Source organism: Trachinotus anak, unplaced genomic scaffold (assembly GCF_046630095.1).
Source record: "Trachinotus anak isolate AG129_WGS33_773 ecotype Australia unplaced genomic scaffold, CSIRO_AGI_Tana_v1 ptg000039l, whole genome shotgun sequence".
NCBI classification, from domain to species: Eukaryota; Metazoa; Chordata; class Actinopteri; order Carangiformes; family Carangidae; genus Trachinotus; species Trachinotus anak.
This window is the reverse complement of record NW_027273890.1, coordinates 2204306-2222503: the sequence shown is the minus strand read 5'-3', so window position 1 is coordinate 2222503 and position 18198 is coordinate 2204306. Positions and strand designations below refer to the sequence as shown.

General features: G+C 43.5%; 2 protein-coding genes and 1 long non-coding RNA gene across 6 annotated transcripts in view; 2 read left to right on the top strand and 1 right to left on the bottom strand.

Moving 5' to 3' along the window:
• The window catches only part of tgfbr2l (transforming growth factor beta receptor-like), a 13210-nt gene extending 10772 nt beyond the window's left edge, over positions 1–2438 (top strand). The window contains exons 5-8 of the mRNA XM_071472500.1: positions 80–217; positions 322–463; positions 900–1027; positions 2040–2438. Of these exons, the coding sequence (XP_071328601.1) occupies positions 80–217; positions 322–463; positions 900–1027; positions 2040–2390 (759 nt within the window). The 3' untranslated portion in view covers positions 2391–2438. The remainder of the gene's footprint in view (positions 1–79; positions 218–321; positions 464–899; positions 1028–2039) is intronic.
• Positions 2060–9867, bottom strand: LOC139614861 (uncharacterized). Of its 2 annotated transcripts, none has more exons than XR_011687159.1 (3): positions 9456–9867; positions 2677–2747; positions 2060–2192 (listed from the first exon to the last, which is right to left on the bottom strand). It is a non-coding gene; the product is annotated as an uncharacterized lncRNA (long non-coding RNA). The 2 variants fall into 2 exon arrangements; XR_011687158.1 differs by lacking the exon at positions 9456–9867 and adding an exon at positions 4999–5137.
• lmln (leishmanolysin-like (metallopeptidase M8 family)) lies at positions 5011–18198 on the top strand. Of its 3 annotated transcripts, none has more exons than XR_011687157.1 (17): positions 5011–5403; positions 6177–6280; positions 6451–6481; positions 7211–7293; positions 8185–8302; positions 8727–8905; positions 9434–9539; positions 9880–9974; positions 10375–10492; positions 10656–10763; positions 10855–11042; positions 11547–11679; positions 12035–12194; positions 12407–12537; positions 12714–12924; positions 13447–14209; positions 17677–18198. XR_011687157.1 is itself a non-coding variant. In XM_071472498.1 (16 exons), the coding sequence occupies exons 1-16, from the start codon at positions 5266–5268 to the stop codon at positions 13545–13547; spliced, it is 2004 nt and encodes a 667-aa protein (XP_071328599.1). In that variant the 5' UTR covers positions 5011–5265; the 3' UTR covers positions 13548–18198. The 3 variants fall into 3 exon arrangements, 1 of the variants encoding a protein (XP_071328599.1); XR_011687156.1 differs by having other exon boundaries at positions 14301–18198; XM_071472498.1 differs by having other exon boundaries at positions 13447–18198.

The window sequence follows — 18198 nt, the reverse complement described above, 5'->3', positions numbered from 1 at the left end:
TGTTATGCAGCTGATGTAAATTTACTTGCATATGTAATAGCTTGTTGACGGTGCTTGTTGCTGGTTGCCTGTGTTACAGGTGCCAGTTGCCCATCGGGACCTGAAGAGCAGTAACATTGTGGTGAAGAACAGGAAGGAGTGCGCTCTTTGTGACTTTGGTCTGGCCTTAAGATTGGACCTCTCCCTTACTGTTGACGACTACGCCAACAGTGGACAGGTAAACTGCTCAGGTTTAGATGGTTTGATGTATCACAGAGCAGAACTTGTGTGTGATGCTGAGGTCGTCATTTGAATGGACTCCCCCTGTATCACCCCATCCAGGTGGGGACAGCTCGCTACATGGCTCCTGAGGTACTTGAGTCCAGGGTGAACCTGGAGGACCTTGAGGCCTTTAAACAGATGGATGTTTACTCCATGGCTCTGGTCCTCTGGGAGATGGCCTCCCGTTGCCACGCCATTGGAAGTAGGAACCTTTTTGTTGTTTCTGGGCAATATTTTTGATGGCAGTGCTCCGACTGTTGAAATTGGTGTGGAATGTGTGGAATTTGCAACCCTCTGATATGACCCATGCTGTTTCCATTTGTTGAGCTGCAGTCGTCATGCTTCCCTGTGATTGGCTCAGCTTTTTCAGCACTAAGAGACCAATTGTGTGATTGGCTGAGAGTATATGTATTAATGACCACACCCTCTGATCTTTATTCAGCCCTTTTGTATGTTGTGCTGCTGCACCTACATAAGCCAAAACAGCAGGCGGAGAAGCAATACAGTCTGAAGAGCTACCACTGTGCAGTTGCCATTCCTATTCATAACATTAAATTCAAATTTCAACTGTTTGTTAATATTTAAGTACAGGTATGTATATGTGAACATAATGTGTGTACATGTGTGTGCTGGTGCAGAGGTGGAGAGCTACGAGCCGGCATTTGGCTCTAAGGTCTGTGAGCAGCCCTGTGTGGACAGTATGAGAGACCTGGTGCTGAGGGACAGAGGACGGCCTGACATCCCCTCAGCGTGGACACAGCACCAGGTCAGATACAGTCACCAAGACAGAAACAGCTGCTTTCTTTCAAAACACAGACGAACTGACCCAAAGTCAGAGACTCTTACCCATAGTGGATATAAGGACAGTGTCATTTTCTCCACTCTGGTACCCTGGTGCTGTGGAGCCCCAATTACATGTTCAGTTTCAGATTCAGATTCAGATTCAGATTCAGATTCAGATTCAGATTCAGATTCAGACAACTTTATTAATCCCAGGTGAACTAGTTATGTCAGAGGCAACAGATGGGTCAATACAAGGGAACAATGAGAAGAAAGTTAAAAAAATAAATATATATATATTTTTAAATAGATTAAAAAACACATTTGTTAGAATTTATGAAGTGACTAAATAATTTGGATAATAAAATGAATAATAAAATGAATGTCAAAGTTCAATATTAAATACAGAAATAACACATTATAAAATAAATAATCACAGAAATAAATATGTGTAAAACCTATGAATAAACCTATAAATTGTGAAATGGTTTAAGTGATTAAAACATCTCCTTATTATGGAATGTTATTTAATTTTCCTCATTTTTTAATCACATTTCATTTCATGAATTCATTTTTCAGGACAGCGGTGTAGTCACCACTCACTCACCTTTGAGTCAGTCATGATCAACAATTCTCAACTGATTCTGAGTTCATTCAAGTGTATTTATTTCCACTGGGATTCATGTTGTTGAGCACAGACTGGAGATGAGTTAGAGCCCGGACTGAAGTGAAGCCCGATGCAAATAAAACCGTGTCATCTGCATAGAAATGTACACTAGAGTATTGATCAGAAAGAATTAAGTTCTTTATGAATGATATAACCAGTAAGGATACCAAGGATAGACCCAAGTGACACAACATTAGAGACTGCAGTTTTTTCGTGTTATTATTTATTTCAAAATTACTCATTTATTTATTTAACATTGATCACTTTGGGGCTCCACTGGATGCTCACTTTTGAATATCTTGCCGTCTAACTCTGGTTCTGGTCTTTCCAGGGGATGAATGTCTTCTGCTCCACCATCACTGAATGCTGGGATCACGACCCGGAGGCCAGACTGACGGCTGACTGTGTGGTGGAGCGCTTCAACACCCTTCAGCAGGAGCAGGAGGAGGAGATGGAGGAGGTGCAGGAGGAACAGGAGCTGGAACTGAGACCAGAAGTTGACAGACAGGAGGATGAAGACAGACAAATTAACTCACAGATGCCAGACAATGACCTGATTCACTCCTCCTCCACAGCTGATTCCTCACCCCCCTCCTCTTCCTCCCTCCAGGTTCCTCAGCAAAAGAGAGACGTTACAGAGGTATCCCATGATTCCCTAGTCCACACTGGTCCTGTGGTCTGAACAGTTGACCTCCTCATGAGCCTTACTTCATCCTACTGGTGGCTGCGTTTACACATTTCATCACAATCATCCAGTAGTTGGTGAGATATTTCAGTGTGGACCTGACCTGCCGCTAACATGTAGATAAAGAGATGAAGTAAGGACCTGGCAGTGTGAACGCAGCCATTTCCCCCCAACAGACAGACAGTACAATTATTACAAATGTTTTCTCTTTGGGACCTCCGGACTTTTCACCTGAAGTCCAGAGAGGACAGGACTGACTTTGTGCCTTAAATGATGGACTCACCTTTGTCCCTAACGGCGTGAGCAGTCAGGGACGTGATGAGCCTCGCCAGTGATCTTCTCATAGTTGTAGTTCTGCTGGCACAGACAAACACTCCAACTTTTTTGTTGTGTGGAAATGTTTCATTTTGTCGGAGCTGGTCTCCAGTTTGTTTTGGTGTGACTCTGATTATCATTATTATAACCTACCCTGTATGACTTTTCTGCCCTGTGGAGGGTAAAAAACAAACTATAGTGAAGAATTGGGGTGATTTTCCATTTTCAATCAGAAACCTCTGCCAAAGACTTAATTATATGTGTAATTATTAATTACAGGCTACATAATTATATGAAGTGATTTTGTTATTTTCAAGATGTAAAAATCTTCCAGTGTACTGATCATTTGTAGATGACTGAAAACCAACACTGAAGAATTCAGCCGCTAAGAATACTTTTCCATTCAACATGAGATACAAATACACAAAGCCACTATAGAATGGAAAACACAGTATCTCCAAAAGATGTTTGTTTTGTAATAAAGTTTGTTTTCTGTCATTAATTACTGAGTGTTGACTCCGTTTATAAATACATTTCCATCCACAGTTTTTCATACACTTTTGGTTTTCATCATGTTCCCATTGTCTGAGCTTTGACTGGCTCTTTTAATGAGCTTATCTTCTTCTGTGGTGGTTTTATGGCAGCTCCACCTGCTGGACCTCATGTATGTTTTGCTTTAATAATTTTCTGGAAATTTGCTGAATATTTTTGCTAAATTTGGATGACAACTTAAAGCTCCACACAGTCTAAAGGTAGATGTCCATGTGTTTGTGATTATAAAGCAGGTCTAGGTTCTATATTAACACTGTGAAAGTATCAAAGCCTCAGTCCACAGAGAAATGCACACAGCCTGTATTCAGACACTGAGCCTTAAAACTGAACCTTATCATTTGAGGCCTGTAATGTTGTCGAACTTAAAGTGGGACAGTTTAAAATGAAGGATCAGAGCTGAAGAGCAGAATCAATTGAGAATCTAAGCTATAGCTGTGTCCCAGTTCAGGGGCTGCATTTGAAGAAAATAGATCCTGTTTCAAAGACGCCTTCAGATGCATCCTTCTTGTCCTGGGCCACGAAGGCTCCAACAGGTGGATCCTTCATGGCCCAACCTATCCCAAGATTCATTAGGCGCTGGAAATGAAAACAAACGATGCGGACAGGGAGCTGGAGGATCACACTGCACAGACTACATCCTCCACAGGTTGCAGCCCCTGAAATGGGACATCATTTTATTTCCCACAATGCACCTGGACATCCTTTAAACTACTGTTTTCAAACACGCAGCAGTACTACACAACTTCTGGAAACACGTTGAGGTGGCAATCTAATTTTCTGTCAGGCAGCTTTCAGCAGGACACACAGCTCGACTTGACTCAACAACGTTAACCAGGATTCTCACCAACTAACAACAACGGTTTGGAATTTGCACTTCATGACCAGAGTCGCAGAAGAAAAAAGGATTCAGGTGATCACACGAACTCAGAGGAGCCTTTCAGTGGACACTCATCAGAGACTGGTTCAATATTCAGTTAAGCTGGAGCCTGCAGAGCTAATCACATTAAACTCCTCTCTCTGAAGTTCAGGATCACTTCAATTAGTTTATAGTGTCTGGCTGTCACAGAGTGTGGGAACATCAGACCCACGGCCATTTACAAACGAGCCTGAAGACAGAAGAAGAAGAAACAACATGGGCTTCATAATAAAAGTTTACATAAAAGTGTAAATATTGTTGTGTCGTTAAGTATGAACGGGAATCACAGTGTTCAGCAGCGGCAGCTGGTCAAACTGTCCTCTGTTCTATTAGTAATGTGGTACAACATGGACTTGAAAGGGGATGTTGAGGTTCCCCACAAACTCTGCATTCTCCATGTTGTTGTTTTTTTTTTGTCCTATGTATTGTGCATTCATTTTACACTCATCTGACAAATTGATAATCCTTCCATTTTCATTGTGTTGGTGGATTTGTGGTTACTGAATAAACTGTAAATTAGCATTTAACTATACCAACACCAGTACAACAGAACAGGGTGTTAGCTAAAATGATGAGGGCCTTAGTTTTTTGTTTATTTGTTTTGTACATACAGTGTATGGTTTTGACATAAACACGCCCCCCTGTGTCAAAATGTACACGGCACATGTTCATACAGAAATCTGTGCAAATGTTTTTCCCAGCGGGTTCACCCAGCCATCTCTGTGGCTCAGAGTGAGTCATCTCGTTACATACGATCTTTGGAGGTTGCGCGCCCTCGCTCAGCGGACATCGGTACAAGACAAGTCCCTCAGAGTGACTCACTGTGGTTACGGACGATCTTCGGGGGCCGGCGCTCTCAGCGGAGACGGAGAAACGACCCGGGAGCCGCCGCAGCCGTCAGCCGTCATTTGACCCATTACCGGTGTTGTCTCTTCTCTTACGGTTCAAACGTCGGTCGCATTCGTGGGATGCTAAAATGTTCTGATTCACCCTGCAAGCGATGAATGACACGAGCACCGAGGCGACCGGACCGGCGGAGGTTCTGCTGACTGCGGGCTGCCGAGGCCCGCCTGTCGGGCTGAACGGAGGATGGAGCCGAGGCTTAGCGGGGATGGCAAGCCGTCCGCGTCCTGGGTCCTCCCCGGCCCTGCCCTCATCTTGTCCCTGCTGGTTGTGATAGCGAGCTGCCATGGGACCTGCAAACACCGAGCCCCCCCTCCCGACGAGGTGAGCCCCGGCTTGGTCCGCTGGGTTCAGACCAAGCTAAGCTAGCTAGCATGCTAACTGCGCTGATTACCGGATCTCTTTAGCTATATTGCGTTAAAACCTGTTGCTGACACCCACTCGAACCAATTTCCACGAAGACGTGATATTGTTTTTCTGTTACAACAAAAAGCAGAAGCAGCTCGGCGGGTGTCAGTGGCTGCCAAGCCGAGATTTAACGCCAGAGTTTCTGGACAGTTAGCAGGTGAGCTAAGAGGCTAGCACGTCCGTCCGTCTCCGGTGGTCGTGTTTCCGATGTGCACCGCGGTGTGCAGCGTCTGTCAGACATGTTTCAGCGGTGATAGAGGTGAGTTAGGTCTGATAATACATCCATGGTCTCTAATGTTCACCTTTAGCCCGTGTTCCCCTAGCAACAGCGGTAATAACACTTCCGGGAAGATCTCTTCAAAATAAAAGAACCATTTTGTAAACAACCTCCACTTCAAACTTAAATTAAGCATGCAAATATACATTACTTTCAATATTTTTGATGCTGAAAGTGCTGATTAAATAACTTTGAAGTTGATCTTTCAAGGTTCGCTCTCCACATATATTTATGCACACGACTTGTACTGATGTAGGGGGTTACAGTATTTTTATGACTGTTTCATCAATGTGATGATGTACCTGAGTTTGGTACTGTTGTGAATCACAGTTTTATCCATATTGTCCAACCTTAACCTGGAGAACTCTGGGTGCCAAATGGTGAAACCAAGCCGTCTGCTGGGCTCTTTTAGGTTGTCCATCATGTCTACTTGAAGCCTGAGCGTCTCACTAAGAGAAGCTCCCCCGACGACCTTCAGCTGAAGATTAAGATCATCTATGACTACAGCGTCGACCAGTGAGTACTGCAGCAGAGGTCCTCAGTCATTCTGTAACTGCCATAAAACAACTTTAAAGCTGCAGCCTGACACTTTATAGTGTCTCTATGATTCAGGCACCAGTTGTATGACTTCACTAAGTGTAAGTGATGTTTGCTGTCTCCAGCTGAAGAGCTCTCTGTTTCCACAGGCTTCCTGCAGACAAGAGGAGACTGGTGAAGGTGAGGAACAATGGAGAATCTGATGTAGAGCTGCAAAATTGTCAAACATTTGGAGGTTACAGCTTCTTAAATATCAGGATTTTATGCTTTTCTTTGTCATTCATGGTAATAAGTTCAATATCTTTGCGTTTTTGATTGTTGGTCTGACAGTATAAGACATCTGAGGAAGTTACCCCGGGCTGTGGGAGATTTTAATAGGCATCTTTTACAATCTTCCCCCGCAGTTTATACACAAACCATTTGATGGGGAGATAACAACCTCAATCATCTGTGTATCACTTACAGACTTAGGGAGGGACATGTTGAAGCCTGATTTCTTCATTGCTCTTAGTCATTATGTAAATTACTGCACCCAGAAAAAAAAACAGATGAGGACAAAGTATGTATGTGTATAATCATAATATATCGCAATTTTTGTTTTCATTTCCAAAATTACTCCAAAGAAATTAGAACAAGTACAATTAGCAGTTGAGAGCCACCTTTTCTTCACATTGTATTAGGAGACTTTGTAGTTTGGAGGGTTTTCTAAAGGTTCCAGGCCGACTGAATCTTCATGGAGGCAGCATCTAGTGGCCATTAAAGGAACTGCAGCTTCTGTGGTTTCAACATTTAGCTGTGACAAGATTTAAGAGAAACTTGACACCAGCTGATTAACCTGTTGGAGTTGAACCTATTACAGTGATTGATAATGTGTCTGTACACTGACTGAAACTGTGTGTCCCTCCTCAGGATAAACTCTTCCCTCAGGCCATCGACTACCTGCAGAGGGCCTTCAGTGTGAGGCGCAGGGTGGGGCCTGTGCTGCTCAGCAGGTATGTGGACTAATGAAAATCAAGTGTTTAACCTTGTTAATGTCCAGATGTTGTTTTCATATAATACAAGAAATATAATGAGTGAAATAATAAGTCAACACCATGACTGAGTGTTTCCACCTTGAACTGCAGTGAAGCAATGACAGTCTCATAAAAACAGATCCAGACAGTCAGGGATTCATACGTCATAGAACCTGAGGAACCAATCCTGTCAACTTGTGTGTAAAGGGGGTGGGGCTAAAAACGGCCGAAACCTTGTCAGTACAGAGAGCCAGAGTTAGCATTAGCACAACACTGTGTCAGCCACTGCCAGTTACAAGCTAACAAACAACATAAACAAATAAAAGATGCTAACTATGCTAACGGTTCTGATCCGTCTGCTAGTCTCTGATTCTGGTCTCAACAGACTCCTCATCTGAGTCTGGGTCTGACTGAGGCTCCAACATGAGGCTGAGTCTCTCTGATGTTTCCTCCTCTAACATCTTCATACTCTCTGCTCTTTCACCTGGACACCTGGAGCCAGCAGGTGGTGGGCGGGGCCAAGGCCTGATCCAGGATTTTTTTTTTTTTTTTTCACTTTTTACATTTGAACAGAATATTTATTATAGCTGAGTATTTTTACATAGTTTCAAACATGTCTGGAGGAACTTTAAACTACAGCTGAGCGCCTAAGATCTATAACAACAGATTTTTCCTCTTAGATACAAACTAGCATCAGCATAGAGAGCAAAAGAGATTTAGAATAAGGAAACTCATATGTTCTTGCTTGAGTCTCATTTTATCAGGTTTCGGCTGTGGAGTCCAGATTTTTTTACTGCCTCTTTTACTCCAACGTTTCTTAACGTGGTGCAGTTCATTTAAAGTTGCTGTTTGTTGTCTGTGTCATCTCAGACAATGTGCAACCAACCAGTACCTGAGGAAGAGAGATGACCCTCATCGCTACTGCCAAGGCGCCTGTGCAGACGTCACCCAGTGCGGCCCCGTCACCGTACCACAGCACCACCTGCAGGTCAGGAAGGGCCACTGCACACAGATCATGTTATAACTGGATTCCAGACATGCTAGCAGCCCTGTGAAGCTTTATCCAGGTGCTCTTATGTCAGCAATTGCACATTAACATTATCCTTGATAATGTTACATCACAGTGAAGGGGAGGAAGGAGTGGAGGAGTTAAGAGGGGAAGAATAGAAGAAAGGAGGCAGGGACAGGTGGACAGCAGGAGGTGAAGGTTGTTGGGATGTTAATCTCATTATGGTTATTGTTGAGTTAATAATAGTGCTGCAGCCTCTCCTGCTGTCTATTCTTACTGCAGAGCACGTGAGACTCAAAGCTTCTCATCAGAGTAATGGACACATGCAGAGTTTGTATGTAACAAACTGCCTGAGGAGCTTTAGTACAGTTCGTCCCTTTGCTCACTTGTCCTGTGTTTTTAGCAATGCAAGGTGTGCAGTGAGTCCGGGAAGTCATGTGGCCCCTCAGGACCCCCAGATGGCCCCGGAGTGGAGGGGTCCGACTTTGTGCTGTATGTCAGCGGTATCACTACAGAGCGCTGCGGACAGGAGAACATAGTGGCCTATGCTGCGTACTGCCAGCTGGAGGCGGAGCTGGACAGGTGAGAGCATCATCACTGAGGCCTCAGCAGACCTGCACCTGTTTACACTCATGGCACTTTGACATGTTGGTCTCATGTCTGAATAAATACAAATCAAATAAAATAAATGTCAAAGCTCCGATGTCAGTCTGACTGTCGGACCTGAAACATTCAACAAGGCTGAAGTGAAGCTGTTGAATTCAAGTAACAGCTGCAGGTGAAACACGCAGAGAGAGCTACACTCTGTGGCTGCTTTGTTATGAACACCTGTACAAATACACCTCCCTGGGAAATGTAGTCCAGTCCAACAGCACCTTTAACTCTGACCTCAGTAATACACAAACCTCAACACTGTAAACGTCATAGAGACAGATGTTACTGCACAGCTGTGTGTTGATTGTTCAGGTGTACGTCATAAAACTGGACACTGACTGTATTGTTCATCGATAAAACCAGGTCAGCACAATAAGGTGTGTGTGTGTGTGTGTGTGTGTGTGTGTGTGTGTGTGTGTGTGTGTGTGTGTGTGTGTGTGTGTGTGTCTCTTCCAGACCTATCGCAGGCTATGCCAACCTGTGTCCTGCTATGATCTCCTCTCAGCCTCAGGAGTTTGAAGGGATGCTCTCCACTGTCAAACATGAGATCATCCACGCTCTGGTCAGTGCTGGATTCTTACAACTCAAACCCAGACTTAACCCTGACTAGATTTACTTGCTGCTGTTGAACTGTGTTTAATGGTGTTGACTAAGAATCAGCTTAATGTTCTTCATCCAAACGTCTTCACAGAGCAGGTGCTTCCAGAGTCTTGGTGACTTGAAGGGTCTCTGAGCTTCTTAATCATCAGTTCACTCGTTAGCTTGTTAGCTCGTTAGGTCGGTCACCAACAGGACAATAAGCTCACACTGTGATCAGAGCAGAGTGTGTGCAGGTGGTTTCTGTGGTTGTTAATGTCACCACTGACCTTTGACCTGTGTGCTCTTCCTCCTTTGTCCACTAGGGCTTCTCAGCTGGTCTGTTTGCCTTCTACCACGACGATGAGGGCAAACCGCTGACTCCTCGCTTCGCCAGCGGCCTCCCCGCCTTCAACGAGAGGTGAACACTGTCTGTGGATCTGTGCTGCAGCGTCCTGCACTGACGGCTTAATGTGGCAGTTAGAGGAAACTGATCCACAGCTGTTTGACTTAAAACTCAGACATGTAGAAAAAAGTGATGTCAGTGTTTACTGTGTGTCCATCAGGGCTTTATACCAAAAAGACAAAAAACATCGAGCTTCCTCTGTATGAAACGCTCATCTGAGGGTCAGGGGTCGTTTTAAATTTCATTCATAAGCTTTGACTCATCATACAACACTGAATACAGTCACAGTGTTGATTCAGCTGCAAACACGTAAAAGAGGTCGAGAGCCAAGTTCCTGTTTCAGGTGCTGTTTGGCCATTGACTGTACTGTGTGTGCGTGTGCGTGTGCGTGTGCGTGTGTGTGTGTGTCCTGCAGCCTGGGACTGTACCAGTGGAGTGAGGCTGTGATCAGGAGGGTCAGCAGGCTGTGGGACATCAGAGGGGGGGTGATGGTGCGGCACCAGGTCCATGTCCTGGTCACTCCTCGTGTGGTGGTAAGAGGCTGTTTGTGTTTCTCTGTTAAACACTGTGTCAGCTCCACGGCTGTGGACTTCATGTCCGTCACTTCTCCTGAAGAAGTGCATGTCCTCATCATCAGTATTGATTGATTGATTTCCAGCAGCCCCAGGAGACGTGTGTTCTTGTCTCTGTTCGCAGGAGGAAGCAAGGAGACACTTTAACTGTCCCATCCTGGAGGGGATGGAGCTGGAGAACCAGGGAGGGACGGGGACTGAGCTGAACCACTGGGAGAAGAGACTGCTGGAGGTCACCACACTCTGTCTCTGAGCGACTGTTTTCTGCAGAACAGTTTGGGGTTCTTCCTCATTCTCATCATCATCTTCTCCTCCCCCCTCAGAACGAGGCGATGACGGGCTCCCACACCCAGAACCGGGTGTTCTCTCGGCTGACGCTGGCCATCATGGAGGACAGCGGCTGGTACCGAGCCAACTACAGCCTGGCTCAGAGGCTGGACTGGGGCCGCGGCCTCGGCTGCGACTTCGTCATGAAGAGCTGCAAGTTCTGGATGGACCAACAGAGACAGAGGTGACAGAGCCTGTCGTCAGAGTGTGTTTGGTCCTTTAATGTTTGCCCCCTGCTGATCCCCAGTGTATCTGTATCAGCTGTAGATCATAAATCTGACATATTTTCCCTTTCATCAGACGCTTGATCCAAATACTGAAGGTTTAAAACAGTTTTATTTATAATTGATTTGTTGATGAATGAAAGTTGAATGTGATGTCATGTGAGACGTCTCAGAAACCCGCCACGGAGTGATGCTCCCTCCATCACAAATGATCTTTGGCTGAGTACACACACTTGTGACTCAATGACTATGACCTGGCTGGTTGTCCAGATGCGCTCATTCACTTTCTGTTCAGCTCTGTTTAATGTGAACGTCGCCCTCTGGTGGTGAAACAGCTGCTGACTGTGCTGCATCACTCACCTCTGATTTTCTATATTTTTTTTTCTAATTCTAAATCTTTAAAATAAAAGCTGATCCTGACTCCGGAGTCTCAGTGACATTTGTGTTGTGTTGTGTCGTTGCAGGCGACACGCTGTGACTCCGTACTGTGACACAGTGCGGGCCTCTCCTCTGCAGCTCACCTGCAGACAGGACCAGCTGGCTGTGGCCGTCTGCAACCTGCAGAAATACCCACAGGAGCTGCCACTGGAGTACCAGGTACACACACACACACAGACATACATATACACACAAAAATTCTTTGTGGACTGAGGCCTTGATACTTTCACAGTATTAATATAGAACCTAGACCTGCTTTATAATCACAAACACATGGACATCTACCTTTAGACTGGATGGAGCTTTAACTTGTTTCCAAAAAAGCTGTTGAGTAGTTTTGTTTCCATTGAAGAATCAATGGATTGATTTTCCTCCAGCCTTCTGTTGTATTACTTACATGTACTTTGTATGATGTACTACTATACTACTGTATGTCATCAAGCAGCGTGTTGTTTCATATACTGTGGTGTGTCTGTAGACTACATGTAATTGTGTGTGTGTGTGCATGCGTCAGTACTTTGAACAGATCCCAGATGTGGCTGGTGACCAGCTGTCGTTCTTCGGGGGCGCCGTGGAGATCGCTGACTTCTGTCCCTTCAGTCAGGAGTTCAGCTGGCACCTGAGTGGAGAGTATCAGAGGAACTCGTACTGCAGAGTGTCTGAGAACCAGCCAGGTACGGCCCCCCCCCCCCCCCCCCCCCCCCCCCCCCCGGCTGCTGCTGGGTACACCTGTTAGTGAGGGCTCACCTGCTCCACCTACACCCTGACAGCAGGGTCATGGAAACACTCTGAATATATTATTCCAGTGTTTTCATGGTACAGTTTACTGTATCTGACCTGTCGACTGAATAGAGTGTATTGTGTGTGTGTATGTATGTATGGTCAGACTGGTGGAGGAACTATGGAGCGGAGCAGTATGGACCAGACTCTGTGTGTCTGTACCAGAAGTCAGCGTTTGTGATGGAGCAGTGCACCAGGAAGATGACGTACCCCGACTGGGGCTCCGGATGCTACAAGGTGCTGTCAGTCAAACCCTCTGCAGGTCCAACTGGTTTATATGAATCATCATTTACTGGTCAGCAAAATCAGATTCTCTCTCTCTCTCTCTCTCTGTCTCTCTGTCTCTCTGTCTCTGTCTCTGTGTCTCTCTGTCTCTCTGTCTCTCTCTCTCTGTCTCTGTCTCTCTCTCTCAGGTGTCGTGCTCAGCTCAGGGACTGACCGTGTTCGTTCAGGATCGCTCCTTCCTCTGCGTTCGTAAAGGTCAGCTGCTGAGCGTCAGCGTCCGGGTCAACGACTGGGTGTATAACGGCGTCCTGATCTGCCCCGCCTGCACCGACTTCTGTGACGACTGCCCTCTCCCCCACCAGCTCCCCCCCATCAACACCTCCAGGAGTAACCCCATCGGTCAGTGTCTCCCTCCTCAGCTGGGACAGTGTCTGAAACTGAGAATGTCCAAGAAAAAGTGACACATTAGAGACTTTAATGACTGAAAGTGAAAAACTAAACTAACAGTTTTCAATGTCCAATTTTTATTGTTATGTATTTTAAATTTTCCTTTTTTGTCCCACATTTCTGTCCTGGTGCAAACTGCCCAGACTAAAGACCAGGTCCTGATTTAACACACACCCCCACTTTAGAGCTCAAATAAGAAGGTGACTGTTTTCTGACCCTCGTCTCCTCTGGAGGGAAACGCTTTAAGTTTTACACTCAAAGAGTCAGAATGAGTAGAAGAGACACTGAACCAAAACCACAGAGGCTCAGTGTTTTTTCTTCTTCTATTCTCTGCCTTGAAAAGGGAATATGAGGCCTGTGGGACGCAGGGGGGAGTTTTTAAAGTAAGAGACTTTAATGTTTTCATGAGTCAGCTGGTGGCGTTTGATGATGATGAGGAGGATGAAGACTGACGAGGCTGTTTGTTTGTTTCAGACCCGTGCTCCAGTTCTCCAGGTCTGGCCATCACTCTGTGGCTCCTGCTGCTCAACCTGCTCCCCCTGGGGGCTGGACTGCTGCTCTGCCACTGCAGCTGATCACACACACACACACACACACACACACACACACACACACACACACACACACACACACACACTAAGGTAGCTGGACATTTAACTGTCCTAAACACTCACCTGCAGTCCTCTGTGGACTCATCCTTCTTCCTCCCTTTCCTTCCTTCCTTTGTTCTTTGTCTCCATCATTCCTTCCTCAGGACCTCCACTCTTTCATTCTTCTTCTCTCCGTTCCTCATGAGGACAAACTGTGTCTTCATGTCTCACCACTGTCAGGGATCTTTGTGCTGAAGCAGTGAACAGTTAATCCTCCGGGACCACAGTCTGGACCTGAGACCAAGGTCTGGAGCTTAGTCAGACACCTGGTTGATTCTCTGGTTCGGGATCATCCTGCTTCATCAAACTATGTTTTATTCTCCCTTCACGCTGTGGTGACGGTGTGAAGGATCTTTTCTTGTTCAAACCCAGAGATCTAACAGACCCAGTTCAGATCCGCCCAGACCAGGTCTGCAGGATTGTTCATGACAGTTTAGGTATTAAAAAGTCACAAGTGTGTGTGCGACTTTCCGGCTTTAAAGCTACTTTTTATGGGGCTTTTAAGCTGAAAGAGCAGTCTTCTAGTTCCTCTGGATGGACCAACAGGAGGATCTCTGCAGCATGCTGCCCCCCGGTGGCAGAAGGAGGTAACTGTTTAAGTTTTTTTTAAGTCTGAAGGATCTTTAAGCCAGAAAACTTGTACTGTAAATATGAACATGACACTTTCCTGTTCTGCAGAGGCAGAGGGGGGAGGGGCGTGGTGGAGTGAGTTTCCCAGCATCCTCCTGACACAGCATCAGAGTTTGAATTCATTACAAAGGCAAACAGGTTAAATATGAGGAGATCCACCAGAGAGAAGATGTCTCACTCTGTTGGATTTGTTGGAACTACAGTTGTACAGTGGTGCTGCAGAGTGGAGCCTCTTCCCTCATATGTGATCTTTTGTCCAGTTCAGACACACAAACCAACAACAGACAAATGTTTGATTTTGTTCAGTCATCAGGTTAATGAACATTAATGAGCCTGGAGGTTTTTCAGAACTGAGCTTTATTAATGAGAATTAGCATCAAACGTTTGTGAACTTAGTCGTAAAGTGCTGCAATGTTGGATCTTAGAAAAGAGAAAAAAACTATAAAGGATCTAATTTTGATTTATTTTAGCCAGTACTGGCCCTTTAAAATACCAATATGACCACACTACCAAAACGCTCCGTCGGCTCAGTGCGGAGTGATAGAAACCTGTTTCTATTGGATATACAGGGGCTCCAGAAAACAGGTTTAGTGAAAACTGAGTTTGTTCGTTTGGGTCAGAACCGTGGCTGCAGATTAGATCAGCTCTTTTCTACTGTTAGTGTTTATATGTAGTCATTCCTGTGAACAGTGACCTCTGCCCTCAGCTCACAATAACATCTATGAATCAGGTGAGTTCCTCTACCTGCTCATTAATGTCAGCTCTGTTCAAATCAGAAATCACTTCACCCTGGAGGAATCATCTCCAGTTTTTGGGGTTAGTTCAGTTTGTCAAACCTGCTCCCAGGACACGTAAAGACAGTGCTGACATTAAGACTTTAAAAATCTGAGGTGAGGTGATGTGTGGCTGTTTGAACCAAACAGATTTGATCTTAAAAAACATGAACTAGAGATTTAAGAGAATTTGAGACGATCACCAACTAAAATTAGATGTTATAAATGAATTTAATGCAAAAGGAATATTCAGTTCACCATGTCGTCTCACCAGCTCACTGAGAGGTTTCTTTTTTCTGATTTTATTGGTATAAATAACATTTTTCACAGTGGATTTTTATTTTATTAGAGGATCTGATCACTGTCTCCACCACTGTCCTCCTCCTCTGTCCCAGTAACAGACGCTGTGGTTCGGTTTCCAACATCCAGCACTTGGACAAAAGGATGTTTGGGAAACTACACCTAAAGACAGCACTGCAGGAATCCAATGGTGCTTAATATTCAAAAGTTAAAAATATAATAAAACACATTTTAAAACAGTTTTATTACAAACAGATGTGGTGTTCAAGAGCAGCGTTTTGTTGCTCACTTCTACACTGAGGTGAAACACCTGAGCTCTGACTCTGCTTGTGTTTCAGGCTGCGTTCGCACCCAGCATGCTGTTAGAGGTTCATTAAATTATTATTATTTTTTCCTTAAGTTCAGTTGCTTGAGCCAAATGAGAACGTGACCTTTGACCTCTGGTGTCACAAGACACCCACGCTGGAGGACAATGAACCCAAAACACTTGAGTCTATATGCAGCAGCACACGTTATGTGAATTTGTTAATGTTGGTGCAAAGATGTGAGTTTCTGCTCGTTTGTGATGTGATGTGGTGGAGATGTGATGAAACATTTCCAGGGAAAACGAGTGAAGTGCAGTCAGCTGGTCTCTTACTGTTATTTCATCTCTGTTGTTTTATAGTATGAAGGACAAAAAAATGACAATGAAGATAAATAAGAGCAAAAAATAAATAATTAAATACATAAATACAAAATAAATGCATTTTTGTAATGAAAAATTATATTTCTGTATTTTTACATTTATGTGTTTGTTCAGTAATGCTTTTCTACATTTATTCATTTATTTCTGTATATTTATTAACTAATTTATTTATTATTAATTACGTAGGACCACAGAGATACATAAATGTAGAACTGTAGGAATACAAGAATAAGCAAATAAATGTAAAAATAAATAATTAAATACATAAATAAATGTATCATAAATAAATTTTGGTCATAAAAAATGCTATTTCTGTATTTTCACATACATTTATTTATTTTTGCATTTCTATATGTGTTTATTTCTGTGTATTTATTATCTAATTTAACTAATAAGTTTTATATTTATTTATTATATATTTATTATTAGGTCCACCTACCAGATTAATGGACAGGCACAGAGACTCATAAATGTAGCATTGTAGAAATACAGGAATAAATAAAGAAATTAAAAATAAATAATAACATTTTTGCTTTTTATGTATTTCTACATTTATTTATTTATTTATGTATTTCTGTTTATTTATAAACTAATTTATTGAGTATATTGTATATTTCTTTATTATTAATTACATAGGACCACCTACCTAATTAACACATAGACACAGAAATATATAAACGTAGAAGTGTAGAAATACAGGAATAAATAAATAGATAAATGAGAAAACACAGAAACAGCATTTTTCATTTCTCAAATGTATTTATTTTGTATTTGATTATTAATTACACAGTAATTTAACAGTAAGTGGAACCTTGAGCTGAGATTATTTTGTCACATGATGTTTGCAAAGCTGCTGGAGTTTTTTTTATCAAAGAGTTTCATTCCAAAAATGCTATGATTTCATTTCATCCATTGATGTTCAGTCTGTGCATCTAACATTTCACTTCCTGGTCAGACACACATGAAAACCACCAGTTATCTGTGGTCCCTAGCTGGAGACTTCTGCTCCTGAACCTTGGTGTAGTGCCACCATCAGGTCGAAATCTCTCCTAATCAACACAACAAGAACAAAAAATATTCATGTTTTCCAGAGGATGAATCCAAATGTTTTGGGTTCTGTGGCGCCACCATCAAAATCTGAATATAACTGTCAGGCTGTTGTTAGATTCACTGAACACAGTCATTCTCTCCAGATGATGAACCTTTCAAACCCTCAATGTCAACCAAAGCTTCACTTATAGTAGTTTGTTAGCTGAAAGATGTTAACGTCCATGCTCTCAGACAAGAGAAAAGTTATAAATGAAAATCGGCTCATGAAATTAAACAGTGAAGAAGTGTTTAAAGTAACGATCTGAAAGACATCTGTGGCGACACCTGTGGCTGTACATGGTAACTGCAGGTGTGTTTTTGAACCACACTTGACACTAACTGTGTCAGTGACTGGTGTTTTTTGATGAGTCACAGCAGACACCAGTTCATCTAACGTCTATAATTTGAACGAACATCTTGGAAATTAACTCTTAAAAGAATTGTTTTATTCTTCAGTCCGTTTGGCTCATCGTGGCATCAGTTCTGGGATGAAACTCTTAAGATGAAGCACTTGTGCTCTGTGTTTGCACTAAACCAGGAGAACTGGCCTTAAAGTGAAAGGACTTTTCTGTTGCAGCAGTGAAACGAAGAGGATGCACACAGTGATGAAGAGTCTTTGTTTTTATCTGTGTCCACGCTCTGTGACTGAGCAGACGTGTCAAGAGGAAGCTGAGTGTTGAACAAAATGAACTGCTGATTGAAAACAACCATGTTAATGTTTACAGTTGAGATACAGTTTCCTGACATTACTGTGATGCTTCATGCTGTAGAGCTTCGTGTCGTGTGCAGTAGACTGAGGCCGATGATTTCACCTCCACCCACCTTTCACTACGTTAAAGGTGAATTTCACCTGAACCTGACTCCGAGCTCGTCTGTCTGCAGGAGGTCGTGTTTTTATTCCATTTCTTTTTTGTTATGAGGATGTTCGATGTGAAGTTGCACTGAGCTGAGAAAATCTGATTTGAGGAAAATAATTTGATGCACACTTTGCGTTACTCAGCTGATCTTTGTCGTCTTATTTTGTGTGTTTTTTTAGAAAAAGGGCTGCTTTTTAAGACAAATCATGACTGTCAAAATAAAACGTTGTCTGTATCCCAGA